Source organism: Opisthocomus hoazin, chromosome 17, assembly GCF_030867145.1.
Source record: "Opisthocomus hoazin isolate bOpiHoa1 chromosome 17, bOpiHoa1.hap1, whole genome shotgun sequence".
Classification (NCBI taxonomy): Eukaryota; Metazoa; Chordata; class Aves; order Opisthocomiformes; family Opisthocomidae; genus Opisthocomus; species Opisthocomus hoazin.
In genome coordinates this window covers 4,814,274-4,824,812 of record NC_134430.1, presented here as the reverse complement: position 1 = coordinate 4,824,812, position 10,539 = coordinate 4,814,274, and the positions used below count along the sequence as shown (strand labels likewise).

Genomic DNA, 10,539 nt, shown 5'->3' with positions numbered 1-10,539 from the left:
CCTCACCTTTCTTGAACTGGGGAGCCCAGCACTGGAGATAAGTTTCAGGTGTGGGGTTGGACTGCAGTCGCTGCAGTGTGCACTGCACACACACATTGAATAATTGCTCATTTTTTTCAGTCCAGTCGCCATCGCTTTTTACAATGAGACACAGAACAGGTGCTGTGAGCTTACCTGTACGCTGCCTGCCCCAACAAATGGAGGAACTGAAGCATTTTGGAGTTAAAATTTGGCTCTGTAGAGCCAAGATCGAGTGAACAACAGGCAGTAACTCCTCAGGCTGTGTTAATAAACGCTCAGCAGCGTGATCTGGTCCCTTTTGTGCCTGTGTTGCCTGACATTCCTGCGTTCTTACACCCTGCGCTCTCTCAGGGATAACCCTGAAATCTCTGGGAAACTTCTTTCCCCACCTTTTTTTTTCTTCTTTCTACACCAGATGACAGAGTATTCCCAGTCCCAGCTTGTGCAAGTGGTGGAGCTGAAACACGAGCTGCTCGCTGCAGTGCTCAGTCTTTCCCAAGCAGGACCGGGGGAGTGTCTTGGGTTTTTTAGTAAGGCTGCGTGGGTGTGCATATTAAACTGCGATTCTGCTGTGCTTGGCTACCTCGGGGACTAGTTATAATCACCGGGCAAATATGCTGTGTGTAGGAGAAATACTTAATTTCATGAAATTCGTTGCGTTGTGCTGGATGCTAGATGGTGATTGGGAAATATCCGTCGGTGAAAGCAGAAGGCAGAGCTTGGCAGAGGCGGCGGATGGCTCGAAACAAACCCCTCCTCGCCGCTCAGGGGCTGCCATGCTCCGAGGAGAGGTTCTGGGGGAAAGGAGGTGGAGGGCTGCGGCTGCCCGGCTTTCTGGGGCTTGACAGCGCACCTGGAAAATGTAAACGCCGCGAGCGATCTGTTAGAAGAAATAAAACCTCCGGAAAGTCGGAGGGGTGGGGCGGGGGGAGCTGCGAATCTCTCGAGCTGAAGGAAAAGGAACGGTTTCGTTGCAGAACGTGAACAACAAACCTGCCAGAGCGGTCGCGGTCGCCAAGGGAGAAACATTTGGCTAAGGAACAGCGTTTGTAAAGCTGCTACCGAAGGAAGTGTAATAAGGGACGTTCAAAAAGCCACTGCCTCGGTGATTTTCCAGGATAGCTGCGCTAGCAGCGAAGCAGTTGGTAGCTTTGCAGAGCTTGGAAGATCGTTCAGATTGTGTGGGATGCAGCCATTTGTACCCCAAAAAAGCTCCAGTCGTCGTGTTAGCTGGCAAAAGCGAGATGGCCTCCCCCTGGATCACAGTCTTTGCCATCCTAAAGCTCTGCCACTCGTGTCCTTTCCCTCTGTGAACCACCCAGCTCTGTCCCGACCGGGCTCTGGAGACCCAGACCCCCAGGAGCCCCTTCCCCAGGGCGTGGGAGCAATGGTGGGAGCTCGGGATCAGCCCCCCTTGGGTCATCCGGAGCGTTTGGGAGCCAAGAAGTTTGCCAAAGCAAGTTTGATTCAGCTGCTGTTCTCTGACACCGTCTGTGGTCCTCTGTAGATCACTAACAGATAATATTTTCATATTCCGGCTCTCTGCGTGTCCCCTGCTTTCTGAATAATTACCTTGTTTTGTGCGAGCCGTGAGAGGTTTTCGCAGATAATTCATCCAGCGCTGAAAGGCAGCCAGCGTTTGGGCTGGAGCACATTTTCTGGCCACCTGGCATCGCTGCGCAGAGGTCTGCGCCGGAGCGCAGCTGCCTCCGGAGGGAAGCGCCGTATCCAGGACAGCCCAGGGCAGGGCGAAAAACCAAACCCAGCTGAAATCCCAGCCGCCCTTCCTCGGAGAATAATTTAGCTTGGCAAAACTCGGCCCACCCCGAGGTTCTGGATGTGTGGACAGATTGATCCCGCAGATCTGGAGGCTCTCACCCACAGAAAGGCCGTTTCTCTGGCAACAGAACACCTCTCGGGAGCTGTTTGCGGCGGTGTGCTCTGTCTTGGCTTGCTCCCCGTGTCCTGGCCAGCGCTGGGCTCTGCGAGGGTGGGTGGGCTGGGGCCCAGCATGGAGCTGGGATTGCCCCAAGGCTCCTGTCCCCATCCCGGGGGATGAGTTGCTCTGGGGCAGGCGGGAGAAGCGATTGTCACTGTGCCAGCTCAGCTCAAGCCACCAGAGATGCTGGGTCATGGCCGGCGTCACTGTGCTGAGGGGCTTCGATGAGACGTCAGCAGCCCTGGCCTTCAGCCTCCATCACCTTGATGGAGAGCGCGGTGTCCTCATCTTTAGTGGGGGCCAGGAGGGGCATCGGCATCTCCATCTTCACTGTAGACAGAGACATTGTCGAGGTGAACGTCGTGGCTGGAGATGTTCGCCTGGGAGGTGATGACAACCGGTTGGTAGGCGTCTTCATGGTTGAATGAAGGATCAAGGGAGCATCAGGCGGAGTGGACGAGTGGTTTGGAGGCTCAGGAGAGCCTGCGAGGTGGCCAGACAGGCTCCCACCTCCAGCATGAAAGCCACCATCAGCTTGGACTGCCTCTGCAGGGGTCAGCTTGCAGGCAGACATTGCCCAAGCCCAGTTACAAGGACCTGACCACCAGCCTCTTGGCCGGCAGATGCCAGGAAGGCGCAACTGAGCAAGGAGAAGACCCTAAAGGTGGCAGAGGACCATGAGAGATACCAAGTAGAGGACAGAGCACAGGACTGGAAGCTGGCCACCATGGACTACTTCCAGTCCTGTGCTTGCAGCATGAAGCTGACCTCTGGAGACAGCTTGGACTACTTCACCCTGCAGACCCAGAGGAAGTTGGGATTTTCAAGGGGGTATGTGGAAGGTGGGTGCCAAATCCTCTTGGCTTTCACCCTCTGGGCAGTGCTCGCTCCCCGTAAAGCGCCAGCCTCAGCTGATGTTTTGCCGTCAAGGTACCAAATCTGGGGAGTTTTCCTGCGTAGCTGGAAATGCAGGGTATGCAGGCAATGCGCCTCTTCCAAAGGAAGCCCTAAACACATACCTTTAGGCCAGCTTGGTTTTCAATAAAAAGCAGGGTTCAGCGTGGCGGTTCTTTGCTGTGCTCGGCAAAACCTGGGCCGACTCCGAGGTTTGGGCGTTGAGGGAAGTCTGGAGGTCGCAGCTCACCCGGGCTGGGAGCCAGAACCCAAGGCTGGCTCTGGAAACAGCAAACCTCTCTTCAGGTATGTCCTTCCATACTTTTTTCATTTTTCAAGTGTAATAAGCGGATCTTTTTTAAGTTTCCAGCCATCCTTAACTACCCACGCTCAGAACTGCTGTTCCTAATGCCGCAAATGCAAAATTTCAGGCTCCTGCTAAATGCTTCCTGGGGGTGCAGAACCTCCAGCGCTCGAAGGCATCCGCGTGTTCAGCAGCAAATTCAGAACATCACCTATCCGAAAGGAGCCTGAAAGTCACGGTTCCCTGAAAGTCAAAGCGTGTTTTATTGACTGCAGTCGAAAGAATCAAAGATCTGGAGACCCGGACTCCCACAGAATAAACCACGTTATTCCTGCGCAGTGATCGTTTCTCTCCCAGACATGAATTCGAGTCAGCACCCCTGCTGAGAATGATTAAAGACCGCTTCAGAAATCACTGCAGCAAATTGTAAAATAAGCAGGTGAACGAGTGAAGGAAAACAAGAAAATATTGTGACCTGCCACCCTCGACTGGGAGCAACCGCGTCGCCTGGAAGGCAGCGCTGCTCCCTGGGTGCCGCCGGCCGGTGCTTGCAGCGAGGAAGCGCGATGGCCGACCCCGGCCGTTTGCTGTATGAAATTATGGCGTAGCCGTGGGGGATGTCACTTCTCAGCCGCCACAAACCCGTTCTGGGGGAAGAGGCAGCCCGTCCGCACGCTGGTACCAGCCAGGGCTGACTTCTCCGCTTTTGTAGGCTCCCCGCCCCAGCTGCCCGGCTGGTAACTGGGCTCTCAGACTGGGAAGGCAGAGCCCAGCAGTGCTGACAGCTCCCACCCCAGAGCTCTGGGCTGCCCACCCGTGCTCCCTGCCCGGCTCCATCCCCAGGGTGGACGTGAGCAGGGCACCAGAGCCCCGAGGGTGAACCTTCCCGCTGCACTGGTGTCCACCCTGGACACCCCACCAGCAGCACTGGCCTTGCCAACCCCTCGGCTCCCAGTCAGGCTTCCCCGTGGCCGTGTGATTTTGGGGTGAAGCACTGGAGCGAGGGGAGAGAAAGGAGCGCGACAGCTCTGGGGTGGCAGCTCTGAGCCCGGCTGCTCCCCAGGAGGTTGGACAAAACCTCCATGAAGTATCCTGGATGAAATAAGCTTTGGGTCTCCTTTGGGTCCATTTTGTCTCCCTCCATCCTGTACGCTGTTGGCAGCAGCATGGAAACCCCCAGGAGCTCTGCTTTCTCCCCAAATGGGTGGGGAAACTGATTCACCAAGCACTGCCCCACATAGGAGGCTGGAGAGAGGCTGGGCAGAGGACCAAGGTGTCCGAGAGGCACCGGGCAATGGGGACCGCTCGCTCTGGCAGGGGCAGCTCCCTTGTTCCTGGCCTGACGCCGGCTGCCAGGGTGGAGCAGAGTCCGGATGGGAACAGGAGAGCCCTGAGCCCAGCCCAGCTTCCGAGAGTGGATTCAGGCTCCCTCGCCCTGCCGGGGAAGGGGGTGCCAGCACTGGTGGGGGTGGCACTGAAAACTCTGGGCTTAGGGCACACGTAACCCAGATGGGTGAGCGTGGGCTGAGCATTGGGTGAAACTCATCACACAGAGGGCTGCGGAAGGCAGTCGTGACAAGGGCTGGGTTGGGGCTGGCAGAAGACACCCCAGTACGACAAACAGGATGACTTCTACAGGCTTTTATTGCCAAAATGGTAAAACACCTCTCCAGAGGGCTGGGAGCATCCTCCGACCTCGCGGCTGAGCTGCCACCCTCTGCCCCACAACCACCTCCCGGGGCCCCACATCCCTCTGCCAGCCCCCCTTCCATCTGGAGCTACCCAGGGGGACATCAACGGGACACGGAGGGGACAGGGCACATGTGGGGCTGTGTCCCATCAGGCCAGGATGGGGAAGGAGGCAGCGGTGGCCACGCCGCAGTTGTTGTCCTTCATGGCCATGAGGATGTAGCCGTTGTTGCCCCAGTACGTGGACCAGGAGTTCTTGATGAGCCAGTAGCTCTTGCCGTGCAGGACCCCGTAGCCCACGGCCAGCACCGCGTGGTCCAGCGCCGACGTCTCGTTTCCTGGCCGGGAGGAGAGAAGAAAGCGGAGACACCTCAGTCCCCATCCCTTGGAGCTGGAGGTCATTCCCGATGCAGCGAGTGGCCCCATATCCCCCAGCTGGGAGCTCAGCGGGGAGGTAAATCCCACCCTGCAAACATTTTTTGCTGATCACATCCCAGCGAGCAGGACACGGAGCCGCCGGGGCCGACCGGACTCACCGCAGCGGGGCTCCTCGTAGACGCCGTTGGCGTAGAAGGCGAAGGACTTGTGCGAGGCGTCGATGTTGATGGCCACGGGGCCGTGCTTGACCAGCGCAGCCTTCAGCGCCGTGGCACTGCCCGGCTCCACGCTGGCGTAGCCGGCGAGCTGGGCCACCAGCTCCGACTGGTTGCAGTGGCAGTAGCCATTCTGGAGGGGGAAGGGAGGCTGAGGTGGCACCAGGGTCCCAGGACAGGTCGGGGGTCTGACCCACCCTGGCAAGGGGGAAGAAGGGAAGGGGACGGCTTGGATGGAGCATGCGTAAACCAAAGTAGACCCTCCATCTGCTGCCAAAAGGGTGGTGTCCTGGTGGACGACAGGGTGACCATGAGCCAGCAGTGTGCCCTGGCTGCCAAGAAAGCTAACGGGATCCTGGGATGTATTAGGAGGAGTGTGGGCAGCAGGGCGAGGGAGGTTCTCCTCCCGCTCTACACTGACCTGGTGAGGCCCCATCTGCAGTGCTGTGTCCAGTGCTGGGCTCCCCAGTTCAAGAAAGATGAGGAGCTACTGGAGAGAGCCCAGCAGAGGGCTGTGAGGATGATGAGGGGACTGGAGCATCTCTCCTACGAGGAGAGGCTGAGGGAGCTGGGCTTGTTCAGCCTGGAGAAGAGAAGGCTGAGAGGGGACCTTAGAAATGCCTCTAAAGATCTGCAGGGTGGGGGTCAGGAGGTCGGGGCCAGACTCTTTCCAGTGGTGCCCAGCGACAGGACAAGGGGCAATGGGCACAAACTGAAGCAGAGGAAGCTCCAGCTGAACCCGAGGAAGAACTTCTTCCCTCTGAGGGTGACGGAGCCCTGGCCCAGGCTGCCCAGGGAGGCTGTGGAGTCTCCTTCTCTGGAGATATTCCAGCCCCGCCTGGACGCGGTGCTGTGCAGCCTGCTCTGGGTGACCCTGCTTGGGCAGGGGGTTGGGCTGGGTGACCCACAGAAGGCCCTTCCGACCCCGAACATTCTGTGATTCTGTGATTCTATGGCTGATTTGGGAGAACCAGGGGGAGAATGGTTGGAGAGGGGGTGGCACTGCTTCCCCCGAGCGGCGCTGCCACCCTCACCTGCCCCAGGTAGGGCCCGTAGGACTCGGTGCTGGCGATGCCACCGTGCTTCAGGATCCACTCGTAGGCTCGCCACTCCTCACCCCCATCGCACGCCTGGTTCCCGAAGCCCCAGGAGCAGTCGATGAGGACTTGTTGGGACAGGGGGGTCAGCACGCCGGTCTGCGGGGGGGGACACGCTGCGGGGATGGGGCCGGGCAGCATCCAGGCACCCCGGGCATCGCCGCGGGGCACGGCCCCGCTCTCACCTTGAGGAAGAGGGCACCCTCCATCGCGCCCGTCGTCGCGAAGCTCCAGCAGGACCCGCAGACCGCCTGGTCCTTCACGGGGGTCACGGCGCCTGGGGACGGCGGGAGGGGACACGTTTAACCGAGCAGCAGAGGATGCCGGCCATCGCCATGCACAGCAGCCTCGTGCATGCCCCGGGCTCACGCGCTGGTGGCACCGGCTCCGTCCTCACCGTAGAGCCGCCAGTCGAGGCTCTCGGGGAGGATGAGGCCGGCGTAGAGCTCGGTGGGGAAGGGCTGCCCGTTGTTGGGAGCCCCGCTGCGGCGACGGCCCCGCAGGGCGGCCAGCTCCTGGGGCGTGCGGTCGGCCAGGTGGTTCAAGGCCAGCGTGTAGGAGAGCGCGGCGCGGTTCCTCGAGTGCACGAAGCTGCAGCGGAGCGGAGATGCTGCAAGAGGGGAGCGGGGGACCACGCTGCCCTGAGACACCCCCCCCCCAAGCCCATCCCCGTGGCATCCCGTACCGCATGTTATGGATGAAGGCGCGCTTGCGATGCTCGTGCTCCTCCTCGCTGCCGTAGCTCTTCCCGAACCGCTCCTTGTAGCGGTGGAAGAGGCGGTGGTGGACGTGGTCCGTCTCCGGCGCCCTCCCCACAAACTCCTGCATGGGGTTGGCCGCGATGCGGTGCTCGGGGCCGGGCGCGGGCCACTGCTCGCACTGCACCCCTGCCACGAGGCACGGAGGGCGGCTGATGCCTCCCGAGCGGGGACAGGCTCTCCCAGCACCCCAGCTGGGAGGCACAGTCACCCCCAAAACCTTTGGGGCTGTCCATCCCGTAGAGACACGTGCACGCAGGGGACATCTGCGCCTACACCGCAGCTGGCTCCCGGGCACCCACCGCCCCACCCAGCACCCTGCGCTCCGGCACGGAGGAGCCAGCACCGGGAAAGCACCCGCACCGCTCCAGCCACCAATGTTCATTACATTTCTCCTGTGATTTTTTCCCAACCAAACCAATTCACCCCAATTATCAGGTTCTTGAAGAATAAAAATGAAAATAAACCACATTAAAGAGGTGGAAGGGGTGCTGCGTTCGGGTGGCAGCACCGGCAGCGGGCTGGGCTGCGGGGTGGCCGGGGACACTCACCCTCGGGGAGACGGAAGACGCTGGGGGGGAAGCGGTGGCTGAAGGAGGAGTAGTCGATCTCGTACTTGTCGTAGTGGGAGCCCAGGAGGCTGTTGAAGCCGCGCACCTCGTAGTGCAGGGGCACGGGGCCGCGGGCCGAGCTGCCCACCCGCAGCGTGTAGACGTTCTTCTTGCGGCCCCAGTAGGAGACGTTCTGCCAGACGGCGCAGCGCTGCCCGCGGAAGCGCTCCTCCCGCAGCCGCTGCGACCAGCGCACGCGTCGGGGACCGCCGTGCCACGCCGGCGCTGGCACTGCACCCCGGCACCGCGCCCCTGCTGGGCTGGGGCACCCCGCGGCCATGGCCCCCTGTCCTGCGTCATGCCACGCTGGGTGCAGCCCCTCTACCTGCATCACCCGTGGCCGCATCCAGCCTTGTATTTGCCCACTCCCAGCTGCTTGCCCTCGTAGGGAGGCAGCCGTCCAGCACCCTGTATCCGTGGAGGTCCCTTCTCCCCTCCCCTGCCCCATCCCATATCCTGGAGGACCATGCTTGGAGGTAGCCATCCAACACCCTGTATCCATGGAGGTCCCTTGTCCCCTCCCCTGCCCCATCTCACGTCCTGGAGGACCATGCTTGGAGGTAGCCAACCAAAACCCTGTACCCTGCCCCATCTCGCGTCCTGAAGGACCATGCTTAGAGGTAGCCGTCCAACACCCTGTACCGATGGAGGTCCCTTATCCTCTTCCCTGCCCCATCCTGCAACCTGGAAGACCATGCTTAGAGGTAGCCATCCAACACCCTGTACCCATGGAGGTCCCTTGTCCCCTCCCCTGCCTCATCCCGCATCCTGGAGGACCATGCTGGGACCTCACCTTGAAGTTCTCCAGGCTGGGGAAGACGCTCTGCGGGGTGATGAGGTCCCTGTCAGTGCCGTTGATGCGGAAGCACTTGCGGACATTGACCTCTGTCTCCGTGGTCTCCGGCGTCACCTTGAAGCTGGCTCCGAACGGCTCGATGGAGCCAAACTGGTAGGTGACCACTTGGCCTGGGGACAGGGACAGCGCTAAGGTCAAGCCAAGCCCCCGGGTGCCGGCATGGTGGTGGCTCCCAGGGCTTTGCTGAGGCACCCGAAGGTCCTGGGGCAGAAGGCGGGGGATGCTGAGGGGTCAGGGGACCCACCGCCGTAGTACTCGATGCGGCTCTTCCCCCCGGTGAGGTTGTACCAGGCTTCGAAGGGCTCCCTGATCTCGGCGTAGGGCAGGCTGAGGACTCCTGCGGGCACAGCGGGGCTGGGCTCAGGGGGGCTGCGGGGGGCTGAGCCCCGGGGACGTGCCCTGTCCCCCTGCCCCGAGCCCACGGCTGGGAGGGGAGCACGGGGAAGGCAGGGAGCACCCCGGGGCCCCACGGCATCACCCCCTGCTCCCACCCAGCCCTGGGTTTCCCCAGGTGGGAGCCGGCAGCCGGAGGTGCGGGACCCCCGTGGGCATGTCCCAGAAGGGTGCCCCGTCCCCGAGCGGTACCTGTGACATGGTAGATGTCCCCAAATGTGGGTGTCTCCAGAGAAGCTTTGCACTCTGCTCCTGGAAGAAAAACCAAAACCAAGCCCTAAACCCCTTTACGCTGCTGCTGACCCACCTCTCCGCAGCGAGGGCCGGCGGCGGGGCTGGTCCCTGGCTCGCTGTCCCCTGGGAGAGGGGGACAGAGAGGGGGACAGACCCGGGGGAGCCTGAACTGGGCTCCCACCCGCCCGGGCAGGGCAGACATTGGGGGTCCCCAAGCTGGCGGTCCCCACTGCACCATCCCCACTCTCCCCGGGGTGCAGCCAGCTCAGGGGCACCCCAAAGCCCCCACGCACGCCCCAGGGTATGAGGGGCACAGTATGCACCCCCGTGTGCCACACACTGAGCATGCCCACTGCCCCTGCACTGCTCCGGGTGTGGGGACAGGGGCAGAGCACCCCGCTCCCAGGGTGCGGACCCCCACCGCAGTGCCCAGGCTGAGGGGCATGAAGGCATCGCCCCGTGACAGGGGCACGACATCCATCCCACCCCCCAAAGCTCAGCCAGAGCGGGGGCTCACCCAGCACCACGGCAGCCCCCAGCACCAGCAGCCAGCCCAGCCCCTCCATCCTGCGCACCCCAGCCCACGCTGCTGCCCTGCACCCACGGGTGCCTTAAATACCACTCCTGGGTGGGCAGGGAGCTGCCAGCAGCCAACAGGCAAAGCCCCGTCCATCGCTGGGCTGGGGCTAGACCAAGGGGGAGGCGTGGCTTTGTGTTGCCCCCCTGCCCCACCGTGGGCACCCATGGGTGCCTTTCGCACCCCCAGCAGGGTGGGTGCTGATGCTGTCTGCTTGTGGGGCTTGGGGTGGGGGAGCAGGGTGGGACCCAGACCCCTGCGGGCATTGGTACCCCATGGCAGGGCCATCCCCTGGAGAGAAGGTGGGTGACCCCTGGCCTGGGGGGGCTGGGGGTGGGTGCTGGGGGTGTCCCTGCGCTCCCACCCACCCTGCGCAGCAGTCTGCAGCCGGGCTTTGCTGCATGCGGGGTGCTGCGAGCAGGGGGAGCATCTCCAAAACCCTGGGGCGAGGAGGTGCAGCGAGACCCTGCCAGGCACCCCGGAGCCCCTCTGGGTGCTCCCTGCCCTCCTGGGACAGGAGCCAGGGTGTCCCCACCAAAGGCAGCGCTGGGGAGATGGGGGCCGTTGGCATCC

General features: G+C 62.0%; 1 protein-coding gene across 1 annotated transcript; it reads right to left on the bottom strand.

Moving 5' to 3' along the window:
• Window positions 1-4,997: 4,997 nt before the first annotated feature.
• Window positions 4,998-9,955, bottom strand: LOC142363437 (digestive cysteine proteinase 1-like). Its single transcript, XM_075438012.1, has 11 exons — window positions 9,907-9,955; window positions 9,348-9,407; window positions 9,007-9,099; window positions 8,700-8,872; window positions 7,847-8,087; window positions 7,223-7,424; window positions 6,935-7,128; window positions 6,723-6,814; window positions 6,475-6,636; window positions 5,384-5,573; window positions 4,998-5,185 (listed from the first exon to the last, which is right to left on the bottom strand). The coding sequence occupies exons 1-11, from the start codon at window positions 9,953-9,955 to the stop codon at window positions 4,998-5,000; spliced, it is 1,644 nt and encodes a 547-aa protein (XP_075294127.1).
• Window positions 9,956-10,539: the final 584 nt, after the last annotated feature.